The 24,506-nt window shown below is 37.1% G+C and overlaps 1 protein-coding gene across 1 annotated transcript in view; it reads right to left on the bottom strand.

The window, feature by feature from the left end:
- The window catches only part of STIM2 (stromal interaction molecule 2), a 164,754-nt gene that overhangs the window by 32,150 nt on the left and 108,098 nt on the right, over positions 1 to 24,506 (bottom strand). The window contains 1 exon segment of the mRNA XM_037829535.1: positions 2,927 to 3,038. Within this exon segment, the coding sequence (XP_037685463.1) occupies positions 2,927 to 3,038 (112 nt within the window).

The raw sequence follows: 24,506 nt of genomic DNA, 5'->3' as shown, positions 1-24,506 counted from the left end.
ATGTCTTACCTCTGTATCCCCAAAACCTAGCATGGTGCTTGGCAAAAGTAGAGAATGAATGCATGGATGAACTAACAGCAACACTACCAAGAGACTAAATTTAAGAAAGACAATGTGATGTAGTGAAAAGGAAAGTATATAACAGAATTTTATGCAAGGTGAGATATGAACGCAGAGGTAGAAGTGATTCTACTTGAGTGGGTAAGGATGCCAGGGAAGGCCACACAGGTCTGAAAGGAATGAGGCATGTGTCAGGTGAAGAGAGCCTTAGTAGAAACTCTGGTAATAAGAATTAGAGAGCACAGAAAATACAGTAAAAGACTTAAGACTACCATTATCAATAACTAACAATTCTGGCTACCTATAGCAGATGCAAAACAAGGTTTTCCTATCACAGGAAGGAAATGTAATAACAGATTGTTATAGGTTAACTATCTGGAACTTATGTTTTCTTATACATTCTTATGAACTAGCTCTTATTTCTACGGTTACCCTACAAAAAGCTCTGTAACTTACACAGTAGTTGAAGTTAACTGATAGTGCCCCTTTAAATCAACTCATCTAATTGCCACTACCCTATAAAAAGTGTTTGAGGAAAGATCTTGTTTCACTTCTCCTCCACTCAAGAAAAGACTCCATGGTATGATCTGAAAATGGAACTTCAACATTTATAATTTTTTTCTAGAGAAATATGCTTACAATAAAAAAAAAAGATCTTGATAAATTAGGACGTTGCCTCAACAATCTACCAGAATTTGAGGCATCTCTCATGACCTTTACTTAAGTAAAAGAAAACAGTGGCTCTACCTTTTATTGTCAAAACATAGGGCAATCTATTTTATTTCATGTTGTTATTATATAAAGAACTTCCCAATAAACAATATAAGAACACTACTATGAGTTCCTCATATTCGGAGTAACATAAATAACTTGAAAAACCCTAATTCTATCTTAATGCTCTGTGCCTTGTTTTAACTTGCAAACTCGTCTTATTTAAAAGCAGGAACTGTATCTTATTTAATTTTTGTTCTTCTCTCCAGCATCTAGCTGCACCTTGAAGATAAAAGATATTCAACAAGCACTTGTTGAAATGATTCTTATTCCCCATGATTTCATCATTCTAGTTACGTGCATAGTAAAATCAGAAATACTGATGCTGATGTTCAGAATATATTTAAAGGAGATATTAAAACTTTGAACTTGATCCAAGATACAAATCTCAAAACAACAAATGCTACTATTTAAATAGTATGTAAGCAAATTGATCAGGAATATAATGTGTACATTTCATTGCATAATAATTAAATCATGATAACTGATTACAGGGGTTTGTTTTTGGTTTGTGTGTGTATGTTTAATCCAGGAAACCATCCATGGAGGAGTGGCACATAGGAAGCAATCTTGTAAGGGCAAAGTTCTATGAAATCACTGCAAATTTTAACATTTAAATATTTTTAAAGTATAAGGTTAACTAATGGCTATTTAGAAAATACAATTTAGAAAACTAGAAAAAATTGGTCCAGACATTCATGGAATAAACTGGCATTCTGGATTTTGGTATCAGGTCTATTTGGGTTGAAATACTGCCTCAAGAAAAATATTTGACTTTTTTTCTGAGTTTTTTCACCTGTAACATGGGGATAATATATATACATCATTTTAATCATGAGGTTTAAGTGAGATAATATAAACTACATGTAACCTATACTTAAAAATGGCTGCTATTATGTATACTTCATTTTTAAAATTGATATATAACTTATGGTCACTATTAATTTTGAATACTGTTATTTTTAAAATACTAATTAAGACGGTCTGTACATTGATCCCTTCAAACATGTCTTTTCACGACTGTGCTGGTTTGAATATACTGTGTCCCCCAGAAAAAGCCATATTCTTTGATGCAATCTTGTGGGGCAAACATATTAATGGGGATTAAGTTGGAATGTTTGGATTAGATTTAAAAGGAAATGCACCCCACCCAACTGTAAGTGATAACTCTGATGAGATATTTCCATGGAGGACTGGCCCCACCCATTCAGGGTGGGCCTTGATCAGTGGAGCCATATAAGTGAGCTGACAAACAGAAGGAACTCAGTGCAGCTGTGAGTGATATTTTGAAGAGAAGCCACAGTCAAGAGGGACTCTTTGAAGAATGCACAGGAACTGCAGATGAGAGACAGTTTTAGGACGGCTGCTGAAAGCAGACTTTTGCTCCAGAGAAGCTAAGAGAGGAAAAACACTCCAAGAGCAACTAAGAGTGACATGTTTGAGGAACTGCAGCCTAGAGAGGAATGTCCTGGGAGAAAAGCCATTTTGTAACCAGAACTTTGGAGCAGATGCCAGGTCACGTGCGTTCCAGCTAACAGAGGTTTTCCCGGACACCACTGGGCCATCCTCCGAGGTTTTCCGGACACCACTGGCCATCCTCCTAGTGAAGGTACCAGATTGCTGATTGTTACCTTGGACACTTTTATGGCCTCAAGACTGTAACTGTGTAACCAAATAAACCCCCTTTTATAAAAGCCAATCTATCTCTTGTGTTTTGCATTGCAGCAGCATTAGCAAACTAGAACACTGACGGTGGATCATTGGCAAATTATTACGCTTTTGTTACATGTACCAGGTGGTCAGAGGTTGACCCTCTGATGTTATCTAAAAAAGATACAGTTGACCCACCCTGTCACTTTCAAAATTAATTTCCTTGGGAATAAATTTTTTTTAAAGGGCCTGGTTACTGAAACAAGAAAAACTGATTGAAAATTGAAAACTCAAAACATTGAAAAAAATTAATGTATATATGTATACACTTCTTTTGAACCCCTAATCATAGAAGTAAAGTTAAAGATTCAGTACTGAAAACAGATATCTAATATATAATTTCCTATGAGTAGAAATACATTTGGTTAATAAATTGAAGATTCACCTGGGAAGCGTTGTTCCTTTGACATTATTATCTCTAAAATTCTTCTCATATTGGGGTAGTTCAACAAATTCTATTAACCACTGAAGGGTGTCCTCAAGGGTCCAATTATGAACTGCAAGAGATAAAAGGGGAAGGCACATTTCAAACATCTACTTTACAGAATAAAAAACAATATTTGTAATTCCTATAACTTTAGGAGAAACAAAGATGTCAGATTGACTTTTCAATTCAATTTAGTCAACAGTAAGTACCAAAACAGTATCTAGCATTCCATGAGGAGAAGTTAAAAACAATGAGGAAATATACTTCCTGCCCTTAGAGGCTTATAATCTGGAACAGAGAAGACAGATCAAAGCAGAAAGGATAACATATTAACATGGTTAATTCTAAAATAAGCATCTGTACAAAGGTTATACAGGATGATATAGTCTATTATTTTTCTGGATGTAGAATACATCAGATATTTATTTATTCATTCTTTCCTCCATCCATCCATTCATCAATTCATATAATACTGTAAACCTTCTGAGTGTCAAGTTCCACTGGGAATATGGCAATGAACAAGATAAAGTCCTTGCCCTTATGGAACTTAGATTCTTTTGGGGTGGGGAAGGGCAGCTCCTGAAAGAAGAAAAAGGAGAGACATTTCAGACAGTGATTGGCTATTAAGGAAGGAAGGCAAGATGTCAGGGCAGGCCTCTCTGAGGACTTGACATCTGAACTGAGACCTAAAAAATACAAGGAGCCTACATGAAGATCTGGGTGAATTCTCTCAAAATGAGGGAAAAGCTAATGTAGGTCTTAATCAAGGAATGAAATTGTTGTGTTTGAGCGACAAGAAGAAAACAGTCAGAGGTGGCCATGGAGATTTTCAAGAACTCTGGATATTTTTCTTATTTCAAATAAGAAGCAGGGAAGTAAAATAATCTATGTTTTTAAAAAATCATTTTTCCATGTGGATAACAGATTGTAAGGAACAAGACTGGAAACAAGAAGAACATTAAGGAGAGCATTCCTTATAGAACTGTCCAGGCAAAAGAGGTTATTGACTTAGAGCATCATGGTAATAGAGAAGATGGTGAGAGAAGTGGTCCACTTTGTGATATATTCTGGGAATAATGCTGATAAGATGTGCTAATGAAATAGATGAGGGGTGGTAGCTAGAGAAGCATAGAAAGTATAGAGAGTGGGTACCATTAACCAAGACAGGAAAAAACAAAGAGGAACGGATTAGTGAGGCAAGTAGGGGTGATTAAGGATCAAAAGTTCTGTTTTTAGAAAGGTTATGTTTGAGGTATTTACTAGACATTTAAGATGTACAGTAACAGTCCAATATTCAGGTCTGGAGCTTAGTTAGGGGAAACTGAAGTTAGGGAGAGAGATACAATTTGGGGAATCATCAGCATACACACGGCTTTTAGACTAAAATGAGATCACCCAGAAGAGTGAAGGTAGCTATTATTAGGTTCTAAGAGAGTAGATTTAATTCAAGAAGAAAATGATATCTAACATTTCCTCTCCTGGATACTTGTTTTGAATTAAGCACTTTGTGTGCATTTTCTTCTCCAGGCCTTTTAAAAAACAAACTTATAAGGTGCTAACATGATTAAGTCTATTTTAGAGATGAGAAACAGAGAAGTTAAAGGGAACAAGACAGTAAACAGCAGTGCTGGGTTTGACCCAGGCAGAATGACCACAGGACCTAACGCTATTCTATTCTCAGAATAATATTAAATAACAGTAAAGATGTGAAAAAGCAATTAAATGTTAAAAGCACTTCAGAGGTTTCCACTTGAAGAGTATGAAGGACAATGATACAGTCAGCCAAAAGAAAGGATGCAAATATGCTAAGAAAATGTAGAGTTCCAAACTGTCTGCATTTAATTTGAGGATTTGGGAAAACAAAGTCCTTAGAAACCACAGAACAGGTCAAAGGAGAATGAAGAAAACGAATGAGCAATAGAAGCAGATCTGAGAATCCATCTGCGTATAAATTAATCTGAGAAAACATCTTTCTGGAAAACCACAGAAAACTAAGAAAACAAGCAAAGCTAAAAGTTGGCAGTCTGCCTTTTTCATTAACTGTTCTTTAGAGGAAAAGCTTAAATAAATGATAAACAATTGACAGAAACTTCATTTAAAAAGTCTATATGGTCATTTATAATTTTATGTAGAGACAAAGCTCTGACTATTGTTTCTCCTTCATGTGTTCTTTCCACAAGCCTGGACATGCGACTGAAAATGCTGTATCCATTTAGCCAAATAACTCAGGATATCAGCGAAAGGTTCAGGCCCTGGGAGCTTTCCACTAAATGTAATACATTCAGAGTGGCTTTTTTACTCCTAAGTTTCTTCCTATTCAAGATGAATTGTGTTGAGAATTGCCCTGTCTTGACTGGCAAGAAACCCACAGTGCAGCTGCACCTCACACACCCACACAAAATCCTCAGCCAAGAAAACAGGATAAGATTCTCTCTGTCATTTCTATGGCTGCTCAACTGATCAACAGCACAAGTCCCTGATCTAAACAAGCCAGCACATCAAAATGTTCCTGCAATTCCCAATGAGCCAGCATAGAAAGGAAGAAAAACCGAATGAAAAATAATACATACTGAAACTGCCCAAATCCTAATACTACATGGTACCCCATAAACAGAATATCATAGTAGTCCAAAACAGTTTTCTTTACAATCTTTAAAACAACAAAATTCTGACACAGAACCTATAGTTTTACTTTAGGGGAAGGTTCACTTCTCCTTGTGCTCCCTGTGCACAAAAAGTACAGGATGACTTATGATCATACAGCAATGCCAAGGGAGGCTATCCTGAAGAATTAAAGTTACAACTGACATATAAAGACTAGTAAATTAAACAATCAGCATTTAAATGTGCTGTCTGGCTTCTTTGCTGATGTCTGATAAACATCTCCACTTCTCTTCTCATGACCAGAACCTGTATACCATATTTGCCTTCTCTGCTCCAAGTACACTAGTCGTCCTTCAGTTCTTAGGACAGGTCCAACCCTGTCCTTCCTCAGAGCTTCTGCACATGCTGATCCCTCAGAGAGAGACCCTTTTCTCCATCCCCTCGCCTCACCTTTGCTGATTTAATTTACTAATTCTTCATATGTCAGCTAAAACTTTAATTCCTCAGGACAGCCTCCTGATACTGTCGTAGCAATCACCCTGTCATATAAATCACCCTGTACTTTCTGTTCACAGCATTTAACTAATAATCATTGATTTGTATGATTATTCTTTTAACATCTGTTTATTCAATTAAACAATTAGCTTCCTGTGCATCACTCTATCCCTAATACTCCCTAACACAAATGTGCTCAACAATTTGATGGATATGCTGGATAAATGAAACATAACATGTTTAATTGACAAATATTATGAAAAATCTATTTTTCCATTTTAGTGAAGAGATCCAAATAAATAAAATGAGAGATCTGTCTGTAAAAGAAATTCTTGGTGATAAAGAAGTTACTCAGTTAAGAAATACCTGGTTCCTTATTACCCACCTCTTCTAACTCTTTCACAGGTGCTGTTGCTAAATAGGGCAGCAGAGGGCAAATGGTATTCCTTTTGAAAATGCATTTCACATCTTATGACTGACACTGCCCCTTTATCCAGTGTATGAGCAGGTAAGTAATCAAATAAAGACAAAAAATTATATAAATAATGGGGGGCAGATAAGGAGTATGGGATGTTCTAGGTCATCTTTTTTAGTTTTTTTTTTAAATTTTATTTTGGAGTAATGAAAATGTTCTAAAATTGATTGTGGCAATGAATGCACAATTACATGATGATACTGTTTAAGCCACTGCTTGCATACTTTGGATGGATTATATGCTGTGTGAATATATCTCATTAAAATTGCATTAAAAAAAAAGTATTTGCCTGCAGTCCAGCCGCTCGTGGACTGATGGATTTTAAAGACTTCGATATCTTCCACCTTTAAATGTATTGTGTGCCCTGACTTGGGCACACAACACATTAGACATATTGGAAGCTGCAATTAAATGGGCAAATAAATTGCAATGTACAAAAAAAGACATTTCACAATCTGCAAAGCTATAGAAAGGCAAATTCTACATCGTTAACTTATATTGTTTCTGGTAGAAACTGTGTCCAACTCTGTAAGTTGATGTCTTACATTAATTTTTGGCAATTTATTCCGAGACCAACAGAAAGAACTCTGAAATGGCAGGAGACCTGATTCTAGTCCCATTTATACCACTGATCCACTGTGATTCTATTATAAGAAATAGACGGTTGGTGTTTAAAATATTGCTAACTAAACTATTAGCCCACAACAGTCAATTATAGAAAACTGACAGGCAAAAAGTGACTAAAAAGAACTTAAAGGACAGTTGACAAATGCTGTTTCAATAGTCATCATAATAATCCTTTAAAGTAGGTATTTTTATCATAATGAAAACTGAAAGTTTACGAAGGCTAAGTTCTTAGTTAAGTTTAACAAATTAATAAATGCCAGATTTCAGACCAAGTCTATTTCTAGTGCTATTAACCACTATGCAATAACATTCCCTCTTTCATAGTCACATTAGGTGCCACTGAAAGACAGTTTATGCTCCAGTCATACTTGCAGCTTTCTGAATGTACCATATTCCCCCATGCCATTCCTTCAGCCTGGAATGGCTCTCTTGTCTTCTTCTTTCTTTGCTAAACTTGCTCTTCCTCGGCCATCAAGACTCAAATCAGGAGCTCCCTCCTCCATAAAGCTCTCACTATCCCCCCTTTTCCAGATTACAGTTGCTCCTCTTTGTGCTCCTCAGTTATCTTACCCATATCTGCCACAGGATGTATCACTTACCATAATGTAATTGTTGGTGCCTATCTTATTCTCTGGGTGATGAGTTCCTACAGGTCAGAACTTGTTCTATTACCTCGCACAGTAAGTAGCACACAGCACTTGATAAATGATTAATAAAGGGCAAATAAATTTTTAATACTATTAAGGCCATACACAAACCTTGTCATTTAATCCCCCATAACCACCTCTGAGAGGTAGTTGTTAACTCTATATTCTACACAGACAACTGTAGCCAAGAGATGCCAAGTTATCTGACAGGGCCAGTAAGAGAGTTTTATCTAAACTTCAATCTTCTAACTCCAAATCCTCTTCATTTGTAATGATGCATCACTGTTCTATGCTAAAACTTGAAATACATTTTCCTTTGAAATAAACCTTCCAGCCATATAATACTGATCATGCTATAAGAATTAAACATATATGAGCAATCTGCTATTAATGAACTCAGGGTTCTACTTGAAACTTAAGTACACGGTGAGGCCTACTGAAGGCCTGGAGGTAGCAATAGCATAGAAGTACTCAGTGGAGCCATGTCTGTTCTCACCTTGGAGGTGACTCCTATTACTCGGAAGAGAGGCTCTAATATCCTAGAAGGTAAGATTTCAAAGAGCCAGGGGACTCAGAGCCAGAACAGGGCTCTGCAGCAAAAGGGATGGTAGAGAACAGGGGAGAAAAAGAGGATAGAATGGTGAGTGAAAAGAATGAAAACTCCAGGAAATGGGGGGCATGGTTGGGGGGTATAGTAAGTATGGGAGCACATGTTTGTGGATTTTCACAAAAAGGAAGATAAGTGTTCTTCTTTCTATTACCCCTCCCCCTTGCTGCTTTCAATAGGGCAATTTCTGTAACAAGGAATGAGGTTCCTGATTCTGTACCAAAACAGTTTCCGTTTCCACTTGCTGACAATCCCACCACCATGTGACTATTTAAGACCAGCACTTACAAGCGATGAAAAATGGTAACTGGGCATAGGGGGAGAGAGCTTTCAGACAACGGTAGGGCCTATACTAACAGGGAGAATGAAGAGAGAAAGGACTGAAAATAGCTAGCAACAGAGGGGTAAAGAAACTGGCGCTCCTGCAGCCACCCAGCTGAAACAGCCTTATAAAAGAGATGTATGAGTCATACAAAGGTATACCCTCAGTTGCACAAACTAGGTTAAAACCAGAAGAAGCACCTCAGCTGAAAGTGATCTCTACCTCCCCTAAGTTTCTAGAGAACTTACTATTTCTACCAAATGGCATATCATACGTGCTGCCTCATTTTTAACTATCTACTTACATCTCATGTTCCTACTACACTGGAAGCTCCTTTAAGCCAGGGACTATCTTTTTACCCCCTGAGAACCCAGCCTCAAGTTGGCATTTAAGTATTAGCGGATGTGAAAGCATCAAAACAATCCTGTTTTTAGGATATCTCATTTCAAAGCAGCCCTGGAGAATCCTGGGCTCCAAAACAGGATTTCACAGCCCTATCACTTAATGGAGGTTAGAAGGCGCCGATTTATAGCTGTGTGCATGACAGCAGGATGAGATGAGAACTTGTGTACTTCCAGTCTAGTCCCCCACCTTAAGAAAACCTGATATAGGTAAATCAAGGTAGAAAAGATAAATTTTAGAATAAGATACATGCATTCACTTTTTCTTTTCATCCATTAAAGACAATCTTATAAAACCAATGTACCCAGCACACTTAGCCATATACTTGTATTAAATTACAAGCCTAAAAATACAAAACAGTTTAATGAAGTACCACCATATGTTTCCAGCTGTTATATTTAATAGAAGTACATGCTGTTCTAAAAACCTTTAAATATTTTACAAATTGAAATCACCTAAATACTGTGGGGAAAAAAATCTAATTTATAATTACAAAACACCTGTGCACATGTACACATTTTAATGGTAGTAGCTAACACTTTATGAGCACTTGGCAATTTCCAGTTACTATGTCAAATGCTTTACATGAAATATTTCATGAAATCTTCTCACAACCCTATGAAGCAGGTATTAGAAGTAATATTATCATCCTTGGTTCACAGATCAGGAAACTGGAGCTCAGAGTTTAAGTAACTTGTCCAAATTCATGCACCAAATAATTAGTATAGATTCAAAACCAGGTCTGCTAACCCAAAAGCCCCAACTCTTAACCAATTATAGTCCTCTACCTCCCCTCCTCTGTATTCTGAAGAAATTTCAAAACATAGCCAGATTCACCGTTGGCTGTATAACAGCTATAACAGACAGATACATTACATGTATTCTGCACTTCATTTTTTAATAGCTTTCCTACTACTTCTTAAAAACTGCTATATTCTAAATTTATGATAAAAAACATTTGTAATGTTTTTCTTAACGTTAAGAAAGCAAGTGGCAGGCCCAAAAGGAGAACCTAAGATGGCAGCTAGGTGAGACAGGGCAAAAAAACACCTCCGTGAAAAATACTAGATAAAAGCCAGAAAGTGACCCAGAACACCAGTTCCCAGAGAAGCACCAGCCAGACAAGGTCTGCTAAATCCACAGGGACTGCGCACTTGGTGAAACCGGGAATCTGCATTCTGAAACAAGTGAGTGAGCTGGCTGAAAGTCCAGCGGCTGCGTTGCGGTGTGGGGAAACCATGGGCTGGCATTTGAAGATGGATAGTTTCTTTAAAAAAAAACCGGGAGTGGCCGTGGTTAAGACAGTGAGAACCGCACAGTGAATCATGGCAGGAGTGGACTGTGCCAACCTCTTGGTGTCTGGCATGGAGGATAGCACACTGCTGACTGCCTCAGGGCCAGGGGGGCAGAGGGGAGCCAAAAGAAACCAGTGCCCCTTGCAGCCATCTCCCCGGTGGGCGGGGGATGCTCCTGCCCAGGCCCGAACCACAGCCCAGAGCCGCACCAAGAAACCCAGAGAGACGCGGAGTTTTTCCCGCAGCACCGCGCATACGCCACAATATCAGTCGTGGACAGCGGCCTTTGGTGCACCCACATCTGGTTGTCCCGGCGCTGGGAAGGCAGAGCTGGGCGACGAAGGGGAGATTAACATGCCCCATTCAGCCATCTTTGCAGAGGACTGGGAGTGCCCTTGCACGGCCTGGTGGCCCAGGGCTTCCCTGGCGGGCTGGCGGGCACTTGTGACATGGCACGGCCTTCCCTCAGCAGAGGTCCTGGAAGAGCACGGCTGAGAGCAGGTACCTGCTTGGAAATCCCAGGGACCCTACACAAATGCCGGGGACTTGTAGGTCAGCGGCAGAGACAATCTGAGACAAGACTGAAATGAAGGCTTAGACTCTTGAAACGGCCTTAAACCTCCGGGAACACCTGGGAGGTCTGACTACTAAAGCTCCCCTGCCTCCCTAACCACCCAGACACATGGCCCACATTCAGGGCGGACAGCACCAACAACACACCCAAACTTAGTGCACCAGTTGAACCCGACAAGAATCAGATCCCCACACACCACAAAGACAAAGTTGGGGAGAACTGACTTGAGGGGAATAGGAGACTCACAGACGCCATCTGGTTAGTTAGAGAACATGTACGCCACCAAGCTGTAGATCTGTCTTACAGATCGGTCTTTTTTATATTCGGAAAGAACCCTATCAAGTAAAGCAAATGCCAAGAGGCCAAAAACAACAAAAAATCTTAAAGCATATGATAAAACCAAAGGACATGGAGAACCCAAACCCAAACACCCAAATCAAAAGATCAGAAGACACACAGTACTTGACGCAATTAATCAAAGAATTAAGGGCAAACAATGAGAGCATGGCACAGGATATAAAGGACATGAAGAAGAGCATGGCACAGGATATAAAGGACATAAAGAAGACCCTAGAAGAGCATAAAGAAGAAATTGCAAGAGTAAATAAAAAAATAGAAGATCTCATGGAAAAAGAAACTAAGAAAAGAAAAAAGAAAATTAAAAAGACTCTGGATACTCATAATACAAGATTAGAGGAAGTTGAAAGACGACTCAGTGTCCTCGAGGACCACAGAGAAAGTACAAAAGACAGAATGGGGGAAAAAATAGAAAAAATCGAAATGGATCTCAGGGATACAATAGATAAAATAAAACAACCAAATTTAAGACTCATTGATGCCCCAGAAGGGGAAGAGGAGGGCAAAAGTCTAGAAAGAGTATTCAAAGAAATTGTTGGGGAAAACTTCTCAAACCTTCTACACAATATAAATACACAAAGTATAAATGTCCAGCGAACTCCAAATAGAATAAATCCAAATAAACCCACTCCAAGACATATTCTGATCAGACTGTCAAATACTGAAGAGGAGCAAGTTCTGAAAGCAGCAAGAGAAAAGCAATTCACCACATACAAAGGAGACAACATAAGACTAAGTAGTGACTACTCAGTGGCCACCATGGAGGCAAGAAGGCAGTGGCATTACATATTTAAAATTCTAAGAGAGAAAAATTTCCAACCAAGAACACTTTATCCAGCAAAACTCTCCTTCAAATTTGAGGGAGAGCTTAAATTTTTCACACACAAACAAATGCTGAGAGATTTTGCTAATAAAAGACCTGCCTACTTCAGCTACTAAAGGGAGCCCTACTGACAGAGAAACAAAGAAAGGAGAAGGAGACATAGAGAAATTTAACAGACATATATAGAACATTACACCCCAAATCACCAGGACACACATTCTTCTCTAGTAATCACAGATCTTTCTCCAGAAGAGACCAAAGGCTGGGACATAAAACAAGCCTCAATAAATTTTTTAAAAAAATGAATTTATTCAAAGCACATTCTCTGACCACAATGGAATACAAATAGAAGTCAATAACCATCAGAGACTTGGAAAATCCACAAACAACTGAAGGGTAAAAATGAGGGGGAGATGAAAATATTCCTGGTTAATCAAAAGCTGAGGGACTTCATCACCAGTAGATCAGTCCTATAAGAAATGCTAAAGGGAACCGAGCAGGCTGAAAGGAAGGGACACTAAACAATTGACTGAAACCACATGAAGAAATACAGATTTCCAGTAAAGATCACATGGTAAATATAAATACCAATACTACTGTATTTTTGATTTGTAACTCCACTATTTACTTCCTATGGGATCTAAAATACATAAACGGTAATGATAAATCAGTGGTTTTGGACTCAATGTAAAATATGTAATTTTTGACAAGAACTACATAAAGGTGGGGGAATGGAGGAGTATAGGAACATAGGTTATGTGTCCTATTGAAGTTAAGTTGGTATCAAAGAAAAACAAGATTGTTAAGATTTAAGATTTTAAATTTAAGCCCCACTGTAAATACAAAGAAAGTATCAGAGAATATAACCACAGAGATGAAAAGTAGAGTATGGGTTATGAGAAGCAGGGGAAGGGGCAATAGGGAGTTAATAAGAAATGACTATAGGATTTCTTTTGGGGGTGAAGGGAAATTTCTAATAATGGATGGTGGGAAGGTGATAGCATTGCAACATTCTAAAGGTGATTAGTCCCACTAATGGACTGCTGGGGAGGGGTTGGAATGGGAAAATTTAGGCTGTATATATGTTTCCACAATTGAAAAAAAAAAAGACAGTCTAAACAGATGATGACAATTAAATGCCAAGGATGATCCTGGATGGGATCTGAGGATGGAGGAGAGGAGGCTCAAAGGGACACAGTTGGGACGTAAGAAAGGAAAAAAAGGAAATATAGAATGTAAGCTTTGTATCAATGTTGAATTTCTTGAACTTCTTAGCTGCATTGAATGGGATTGCATAAAAGATGTATATGTGAATTATATTGTTTGTTCAAGGATGTGTGCAGCTTGCTCTCATATGCTCAGAAGACAGAGCAATAGATGATGGATGATAAGGAGGGAGGGAGGGAAAGAGAAACGGTGTGACAGGATGTTAAAGTTGGTGGATCAGGGGTATCAGGAGAGGGGGGTCGGGGTATGCTGGAGTTCTGTGTATGGGGTTTGTATTGTTTTCGCAACTGTTCCTGTAAGTTTGAATTTATTTCAAAATAAAATCAATTAAAAAAAAAAGCAAGTGGCATAATTTCTTCGGGCAAATTAATGTATTTTAGATAATAAGCAACTTCTGACATAATATAGCTGAAACTACTTTCTATTAAAAAATGAAAATACCTTTATAAATTCTAAAAGGTTTGATAAAGGGGTCAGGGAGGAGGAAAAAAGAATAAACACTGTTAACAATAGCACCGTATTTAAAATTCATCATATAGAATGGTTATAAAAAGAAGTTCTATATTTTGAACCATCTCTGATATATAAGCTAAGCTAAAACCTATCAGCAGTTCACAAAACATATGAATTGTTGGCATGTTTATATGAAGTACTAGATTCCAAAACAATATAGGTGTGTACAGTACTATCACAACTTTTAAACTCAATTTCAACTGTGAATTTCAAATTATAAAAGCTTCAGCAGTTCTCTTTTCACTGACAGAGAGGTGATAACACAACTTATCACAGGGAGATGCAATCAACCTAAGATTTGATATAGCAAGGCTTCAATAATGAAAAGCAACTTTAAATGGATATAAACATGGAAGAAAACAACTTTTTTAAAATCTAAAGGCTAAAGAAGTTTGTGGTCTGCCACATTTTCATCTTCACTCAACCAGTTATCTAGACTTTGTGTTGTCACTTTTGAGTGAGCCTTTAGATGATCATCAGCTGCTCAGCCCAGTCAAGACAGGCTTATCTTCAGAACAGTGCCAGAATGTAAGCTTCTCATTCGCACACTGGTCAGCGGGCATGCCTTTGTAACATGGACTAAATTCCTGCAACATGCTATATTTGGACACCTAAAAGCTACACCCTCTGATTTGGGAAGTTCAGACATTAGTAGTTAGAGGATTAGATACACACTTTCTCTCATTGAGTTTTTTACCCTTCAACATGCAAGAAGTGCATGCAGTTTTTAGAAGCATGAAGTAAATGTTGGTAAATGCCTGAACAGACAGAACTTAAAAATTACCAGGGTGTTCTCTCTTCAACTGCAACCCAAGGGTACTAAGAGAAACGTCATTACCTTTTCTACCATAAACAGAAATTGTACTATTTAAACCGATGTGTTACCAACACCTTGTTCTGTGAAGACAGTGGGAGATAAAAACATATCTTGAAAACAGAAAGTGGAGAAATACTAAGTCTCAAAATCTATGACTGTTCTGAAGATTAACTGACAAAATATATGTGGAAATGACTCTTATGTATGGTAAAGTGCTCTACAAACACTATCATAATAAAATAATGAAGTATATGATCAGAAATTTTATTAATTAAGGGAAATTCAAGGAATGTGTTTCCTTCATAAATGATTCAACAAAACCAGTGGACTCAATGGCCATATGGGAACTAGTATTTAATTAAGTTTCCCTAAATACCTCATTATGGGTGCCATTGGAGACAGCAACCTAAGGACAGAATGGCTGGATCTCTGGTTATTTTTTCTTCCATTTCACACACAGTGTTCTTTAAAAATAAACAAACAATGAACCGAGAATAAAAAGTGTATTTAACAACAAATGAAGCTAAGTTCTTTACGGGCAGACAATGTTTTTTATTCATTTCCATATTCCCAACATCTTAAACAATTCCAAAACTGTAGCAGGCGCTAAACAAACATGAAAAGGCAGGTAGCTGGAACCAGTAGTTGGGTAAGTGGACGGATGACAAAATGATTGCACCAACCAAGGCTGTCAGGAACATACATGCTCCCATCATTCACTACTTTTAGTGGCATTTCTATCTAAAGCAATGAACTTTTTTGAAAGTGTAACTAAGCATCATAAAATGGAGTGATGTTCCTTTCCATCAAATATGCTTAGCAAAAAAAAAAAAATCTACTTCTAAATTACAGCTTTACAAATGTTTGCATTAACTTTCTATTAAAATTACAAAAAACTGCTCTGTTTATTTTCTTAGAATTTGAAAGTCTCCTCACAAGATGTTCTGTAAAGGCAACTTGGGATTCATTCTTTCAGCAAATATTTACTGAATGCACAGTAATTACTACTGGGCACTGGATAAAATAAGTGTAAACATCAGAGTCAAGAAATTATCACCAAGACTAGCAGAAAGATCAATATTCTAAGAAAATGTATTCACTTTGGAGGGAGCTTAACATAAAATGAAGACAAAAACACATTTACCAAATACTTTCTTTCTAAAGGGTATTAAAGGCCAGCTAAAAATTGACCTTTCACTGTTAGTTATCATAATCTCCAGGTAAGAAGAATCACTGCATTCAAAACTTGTAAACCTGCTGGTTTCTTATGAATAGAAAACTTCACCAATTCCAATGATAGAAGCATTTTCAGTGTAATTTTACTCAGGAAATGTCTCTCTAATCTCCAACTATGTATGATTTTTCCTAGTACATTTAGCAGTTTAATATCTAACATCTCACAAATACTATTAGCTGCATTTACACAAGGGGCAGGCTCCCAAACAGGGACCCAACCTAACGGGTCAGGAGACTGGCTACCTACGGGGCAACTGAGCAAATAAGTAAATATACTAAAGATAACAGAAACCAGGGTTCTCACTGTCAGTGAAGGGAGGAACAAATAGAGAAAGGGATTAAGCTAAAATTAACCCTGTAGTTTTGGACTGAAATTGGGGAAATCAGTGTGAACTCATGGTATTTAATATATATAATAAAAAATATAAATGTGTGTGTGTGTGTTTCCCAATTCTGTCCAAAGAAAAAGCTTGTGAACAACATCCCAGTAATGCAGGTCTCAGTTTCTAAAAACCACTCTCAACTAAAAGTCAACAGGACTCTGAAGAAATGGTAGTTTTCAGGGCTGGGGAAAGAAAGAACAAAATGAGCCTGGAACATCTTTTTGTGCCAGAAAGTACGAAAGTACTCAATAATGGAAACATACAAAAAGCCACAGAAGCCAGCTTGAGAGAAATCCACTAGCCAAATTTGGGACAATTTGAAATATTTTACAACCCACTGAATAAAACAGGAGTCCAGGGTCCACACTGATATAAATGAATACATGCAAATCAATCTTCAGAACAGTCATAAGACTTGGACATTCAATATTCCTCCAATTTCTATTTTTAAGATATGTCTGTTATCTTCTGCCATCTTCACAGGACCAGGTATTGATAATACACTCTGTTTCAATCTCTTCCTACAGCAGAATGCCAATAAGAAGACGGAATGATGGAATTAGAAAGTATACCATACGGCAACCACCAAGTAATAATTAGTTCAAGCAATTAACATACATGGATACTAAAAGAAGTAGTAAAAGTTAAATGAGGAATTTGATTTTACATGGTCTCAGAGTATCTCTTCACAAAATACTTGTTAGTTACAGAAGGGGGAAAGTAACCTGACAGTTACAGAAAACAAGCAGACACTATTTTAAATCAAGTGATCCAAGTTACCACCACGTGCCACCAATAGGATGTAATGAAAAGGACACAGCATCACTTCTGTGACTTTCCAGCTCAAAATACATAACCTGGGTCTAATCACATGGAAACATCAAACAAACCCTAACTGAGATATATTCTACAAAAATGACTGACATTTTTTAAGATTATAGCCCATGGTCATAAAATTCCAGGAAACACTAAATGTTCTAGATTTAAAGTCTACAGAGAAAGCCCTGGATTCTTGGGCTATATCATTAATAGTGCAAATGGTAAAATTAGAAGGGGGGGGTCTCTGGACAAAGTGTATATGGGAGTTTTTTGTTCTGGTCTGGAAACCTACTCCTAAATTTGAAATTTCTTACAGTTAAGAAGTTAACATTTAAAAAATCTTTTGATTCTTCTTCAATTATATAGGTAGAGAGTACTATTAATTGCTAGCTTCTCTACAGCTTTGAAGCTTGTGACCTTCTTCAAGAAAGTATGACAATCTTTTTGGCAACACTAACGGTGATAGTAAACCTTATTAGCTACCAAGTACTGTTCTAAGCTTTTTAAATTCATTAACTCATTCAATCATCAACACAACCCTCTGAGATGGGTAAAATTATTATCCACATTGTATAGGTTGGAAAAGTTAGGGACTGAGAGATTAAGTTACTCACCCAAGTGTTACAAAGAGACTTACATCCAAGCAGTCAAGCTCCACATTCTTATTCACCTGGGATATTGCTCTCCAGAAAAGGATAGTTTTAAGTTGGAGATTTCTCAAGGTATCAGTGTTTAAAGAATGAGAGGCATCGGTGATTACAAAGCCTCAGAACCCATAGTTAACTTGTTATTCAGTATTCATTTACACTAGGTAGAAAAGACAACATCCTTGAAATACTTGAAAGCTTCTAAAATGGTCTTAGGTTGTTTAGCCAGCAAATAACTACTAATAAATCACTGTAAAAATATCTATGATACCTTTAAAAAAACAGACTTCAAGAGAAAACTGATTCTCTTCTTGACTTTGGTTGATTTGGGAATATCCTGAAATTTCAGTAGTCTTTTTAGGAACATGGTGATTACACTGGTTTAAACTACTAAAATATTTAAACTTCACCATTTCATAACTTTTATGGGTTGGAGTTGAAAAAGTCCCCTCTCTATTTGTTTTATGCTATTTTTACCTTTTCCAACTATCTATTCAATAATTACCAGTTCTATTCCATTGTGTTACTTTGCTCTCTTGCAACTGACTTATTTTCCAAATCTGGAAATGCTCTTTTAACTTTTTTTATTTTCAGGTCCCAGCTGAAGGGGAATATGTAACTCTGCTGACTCGGGTGAAATAGTATTGGAGATAAACCAACAAGTTATTACCAAATAACTAAATTCAAAGTCCTTCTTAAATTATTAACTGTCCTTTTTTTACATTTAATTATTCTATGCAAACAAATACTATATTGTCTAGGAAATAATGATTATTTATTTTAATGGACGTGTCAACAAACCAAAAATGATAAAAGTGGTCTAAATGCTGCCTAACCAGCTTACTTGCAAAATAAACAAATTCTTATATTCTAGAAGACAAATACAAAACCTATTTGTAGTTTATACATGCCTTCAGTCTACACCAATGGTACTAATATAAACACTGTACCAATTTGGTATTACTCAGAGAATTCTGATATTTCCTTCCTATTAATGTAAAGAAGAGAAAAATGTTCAAATGACATCAATTAATTTTTGAAAAAATACTACCCCAATCTTTCATTAGAAAATATAGAAAATTAAGACTGCTGTAAAGTATAAAACGACCATTTTATATAGTAGCCTAAGTCACATAAAAGTATTTCTTTTCCTAGATTCAGTAATACCGAGATATTACCTATAAATATTTATAATTTCATAAAGGCATACCCTTCTAGCCAATTTTCTGGATGGCTTTATAAACTTTAATATACTTATTGACTCTCTAATGTTTTATTTATTCCTTTTTCCTGAAGAGGAGGCCTTATTCGGCAAAAATTTGCAAACAAGAACTCTAGGACATCAAGAAAAAAACAGCACAGCAAAAACTTTACACATTCCTATCTTTAACCGTAAAGTATAAGAGTGGTTTGCAACTATAGCTGGTACCCTTGGACATTACTAAAGTGTGATAAATACTATTGGGGACATTAAGGTCATGTCCTGAGAACCAGCTAATGTCTTAGTTTACAGGTATTTGGAGGACATCTTTTTTTCAAGATTTCCAAACTAACACAGAGAACAGTGCCTAGCTTTCACCACCTCAATTTCACTTTTCTGCTCTACCAATGATGCCTTTAAAAACATTTATGCTGCCTTCTTTCACAATGTAGACGTGTCTGGTGATCCTAGGTAATTTCAGCCCTGCTTTTACTTTGTCAAAGTAAAAAGTGCATGCAGTAATGAAAGTCTGTAGTAGCAAGATTTTGGAAAGAGGAGAGGAGTCACAAAAATTTCTGACGGAACTTCCAGTGGTGAGAATTATATAAGCTCATGTCATTAAAATACCAAATGGGATTTAGTAAAACAACCATATTTGGGAAACAATAAACCCTAATTGTCATAAACCTCAGAGCAAGACCAAAGGTTTATAGTACAAAAGTACTTGACTGCCAGTGTCAAGGACTCACCTGAGGGTTTTGACGGAGTAGCTAGAGATTTTATATCATAAGATACACAGCAAAACCCTGGATCCAGAATAACCCTTTACTTCTACTTGCTCTTCTGCAAATCCGGTTCCCCTTGCTGATCAATCGGCAGTAGTTGCCTGCTGAATACCCCTTCTCTACCTTCTTCTCAGGCTAGGCTACTGATCACAGGGGTAATCACAGCACCCCAACCTGAAGGTCACAGTGACTGGTCAAGGTTTGGCCACAGTAAGCCAGTTAGTTACTTACTATAATTTTTCTAACTGGAGTAAGCAGGGAAGACTCCTGTTCCTCTTTGGTCCTGATCCTTGGAAAATGTAAGCCTACAACAGCCAGAAGCCACAGACATGGCCTCTAGGAAAAGCAGTAGGATAAAATAAAATCAGTATCCAGAAAGAAACAGAAAGACAGACAGGTAGCCAAGGTTGATTAAGTCCCTGAATACACACCTGCACTTCCCCATTAAATGACAGTTTCTTAATTAAGGTAGTTTGAGTTTCTCCTGTATCAAATATTCTTCAACTAGGTCATTCCCTTAATATATAAACATGAAAAAAACCCACAAAATGAAAAATTAAAAACTTCCTTCACATCATAAATGCTTTCAGGTATTACAGTCCCCTTTCTCTACTTTTCCTTTTGAAAGCCAATGAAATTTACTGACTTCACTTCCTCTTTAATCTACTGCAATCAGACTTTCACCTCTACCACTACAATGAAACTGCTTTGGTCAAGATCACCAACAACTTCAAACTCAAGTATGTCAATTCAATGGTGAGCTGTCTTCATCTCACTCAAAACCTCTGATTGCTGACTGTTTCCTCTTTTATGAAACACTTTCTTCACTGGGCCTCCAGGGCCCCACATTCTTCTGGTTCTTCTCATATCTCACTGGTCACTCCTTCTCAGTGTTCTTTCCTGGCTCCTCTTCTGCTTCCAAACCTTTCAACACTCAGTCCTCCACCTCTTCGTAATGATCTCAATTAGTGTTTTTCAAGCTTTTCTTTTTTTCCTCATTTTGCTCTCCTATTATTTTGGACATTTTCCCCTTAAACAACACCTCCCCAAGAAATTTTAATACCCCAAGTACATTATATATGTACTTATATACTGTGGCCCTTTGGCCATTGCAATGTCTAAGACTTTTTTGCCCCCGCCATAACCAACGTTTGCCCCCGTGGCAGGATATATCATCCCCGTTAACAATGCACAATCTAAACTCTCTTCCTGGATGATCCTATCCAGGGTTGCTGCTTTTAAATATCATCTTTCCACTGATGATTCTCAAATTGTGACCTCTGCCCTGAACTCCAGAATTATATGGCCAACTTTTTCCCCACTTGGTTGACTAACAAACATATCAAACTTAATACAACCAAAAGTGAACTTTGATTCCCCGACTCTACCATTCCCCTATCCCCACAGTTTTGTCTATCTCAGTAAATGGCATAAATTGTCACTCAGCTGTTCAGTCCCAAAACTTAGAGGTTATTTTTATCCCTTGAGTCTTGTCCCCACCCCACCCCAGTTCCTTGAATCTGATCCACCAGCAAATCCCATCAGTTATTTCTTCACAACATATTATGAATCAGCTCTCCCTCCTACCTTCCTAGCCTAAGTCACCTTCTTCACAGTAACCACAATAATCTTTTCAAAACATAAATCACACCTCTATATTTCCATTATATTTACAAAAAACCCCCAACTCCTTACCATGCCCTACAAGTTATTATGACATCTGGCCCGTCGACCTCCCTGACCTTGTGTGTCTTCTTCCACTCTCCCATCTTTCTCTGCCATCTATCTACATTAGCCTTCTTACAGTCCGCTGAACATTTTGAGGTCTTTCTATCTCAGAGACTTAACCTTGCTGATCCCTAAACATGGAACATACTTCACCCAGATATTCCCTTGCTCACTCTGTCATCACTCCAGTCTAAAACCAAATATCACTTCTTTGGGGAGCTCTTCCTTGATTGGATTATTTAAATAGCCCTCACCCCTACCTGGTCACTGACCATTCTGTTACCCTACTTTATTTTTATCACATCCTTCTCTTTACCAGGAGCTGGGTGAATGGGTAAGATCTACATGCACACATGCAAATTTGTTCATCATCTCCCTCCCTAAAAGAACAGTAGCTCCATGAGGACAGGAAATCTATTTAAATCTATTTTGTTCAGTGCTCTATCCCCAAAGCCTAGTGCCTGTATCACAGAAAGTATACCAAAATTTTTGATGATTTAATGAATGCGTGGAGCAAGTGAACGTGATTCCTTGCAATCAATCAAATCCTTGCCTGATAGAGTATCCTTACAACAAACTTTCCATTACTTGAAATGAGTCTCTCCCTTTATCCTCTACCACTAAAAAGAGACGTACTGAAACAGATGAATTGCTCAAATTTTAAAGCAAAGCTCTGTAGTAAAAAAGACATAATATTCTTTGATTTCAAGCCAATCAACAAAGCATGTGGAACAGTCAGTTATGCAAAGGAATTTATTAAGCATTTAGGTTTTGTAATAAATACAGCCTCCAATGTTTAACAGAGTGCAGGTTATATTAAAAACTAGAGTAAACACTTTTGGGGCATTCTTATAAGCCACTCAAAGAATCTAAACATAGTCCTAAAACATATTCACTAAATTAAAACTTAACCTTCCCTCTTTCAAAAGCTCCCAATTACGTATCTAAAAGAGAATGCAGTCTAATGTCATGGTCAGATTCATGCAATTGAGCATGCTCTTTAAAAACAGATGATAAACATTTAGACAACTACCAAAGCAGATCAATCTTCAACTATCTCACACTGCAATCTGGGATATTCTTACCTTGGCTAAGGTCACAGGCTCTGGATCACTGGGTTTGCAGCTAGTACTCAGAAACCTATTATTATTCATTGTAGTAGAGCTGTAGTACTATCATTAAAATCCTGCCACAAAATATTTGGTACTGGTCAGAACATGGAAAAATGATGATGTTAGAAGTTCTATAGGCTTACAATATTTAATTCAGAAACAAACCAAGCAAATGCATAGGTAAATTAAATGTTATGGAATTTCTCCGGCCTCCTCTCTCTAATTGCTCACTCCTCCATTCCCCCTTGTTCATCCCACCTTCATCCCCTTCTATAAAGTTCAAGGCACTGTTTAACAGGGATTGCCATTCAAATTCTTCATAGGAAGTGAAATCTAAGAAGGCTTTGAAATGGTTAGCAACATGCCTTTAAGCCAGTGCAATCCTGCAATGAAGAATTATTCTGTCAATAAGTTCCTTGATGGTCTTAGGTTAAATTCATTTTTTTTTGTTAGTTTAACAAAATCTTTTCAATCCATAAACCAACACAATTATCCAGGAAGAAATAGATGGTGGCATTAGATGGAAAAATGTAATAAGATCACCTCTTATACCTGTAGGTATTCAAAAAGTACTTGCTGAATTAAAGTTTTTTTAAAATGTTCAACTTAAAAAAGTATCAGTCGGAGTCCTTCCCTTTTTCTTTCAAGCATATCAGATCTACCAGTTTTAAAGAAAACTCTTTACTTGATCTTACTACTCATTTGTAACAACCACTTAATTTCCCTCCATTTTCTTGCCTAACCCTTAAATGTGGGATTACCTTGTTTCTTTTCATATCTACTCATTCCCTTACATCTTTTAAATGTAATTCTCAATTCCCCATACCAATTTTTAAATTGATTTATTGAATGTTGATGATTTTTTGTTGCCAAAAATGGTTCTTCTCATATATGTTTCTCTATATCAAACTCCTAGCCTTTTTCATCTCTCCTCCCAATCCCCCACCATTAAAGAGAAGAAAAACATAAACAACTTACAAAACCTCATATAATGTAAAGAAAATAATAGATAAAATATGCCAATGGACCAGATAAATAAAAAGAAGCTGGGTAAACACCATGTCTAAATAACAGCCACAAAAGTGGGCAAAGAAAGAAAACAAATCACAGGAGTCACAAGATAAACACAAAATATCTGCTCAGGAGCACATCTATTTTTATTAACGAGACCTAAAAGAAAATATTCTTCAAGAGGGTTCTTGGCAGATACTTTGCAATAGGGTAGACTGTGCCTTCAATTACATAATCATTCATTCCTTCTTGAAAACACTCTTCTCTCTAAGACTTGAAAATGTACCTTTCTGATTCTCCTCCTATATCTCTCCCTGATGACCACTGCTTATGTTATCAGTTAATCTTTTGCTTTTCCCTAATGCCAGGGGTCCCCAAGGGGCTATTCTCTTTCCCCTTCCTTCTCTTAGTGAACTCTCAATTAGTATCCCTTCAAATATCACACTTTTATGTAGGTGAATCCCAAGTTTATATTGTTAATTTTGTTTTGGAATATAGCCCTTCAGCAGCCATAAGCAACTAATGATGAACACCTGTTGTATAGTTCTTTTCAAAGTCAATTACATGGTAAGGAAAAAAAAAACTGATGAGGAAATAAAAACTAAATTTCCTTCTATGAGATACCAGCATTTGCTGCTTCATTTTGGCTCTGATCTTTATCTGATGCTTCATTGTGTCTCTGACATTGAGACCCTTGATTTCAAAGTAATAACTAAAGTAAGTAGCTGATTTAAAACACTATGAAATCAAAAGTATCTAAATAGTCCATCATTTTAAACATCCTGGGAGAATTTGTATTGATGCAAAGAGAGAAATAGAAGAGCCAAGTTT

This window comes from Choloepus didactylus, chromosome 3, assembly GCF_015220235.1.
Source record: "Choloepus didactylus isolate mChoDid1 chromosome 3, mChoDid1.pri, whole genome shotgun sequence".
In the NCBI taxonomy this organism is placed as follows: Eukaryota; Metazoa; Chordata; class Mammalia; order Pilosa; family Megalonychidae; genus Choloepus; species Choloepus didactylus.
The sequence above is the reverse complement of the archived record's forward strand: the minus strand, read 5'-3'. Positions and strand labels throughout refer to the sequence as shown.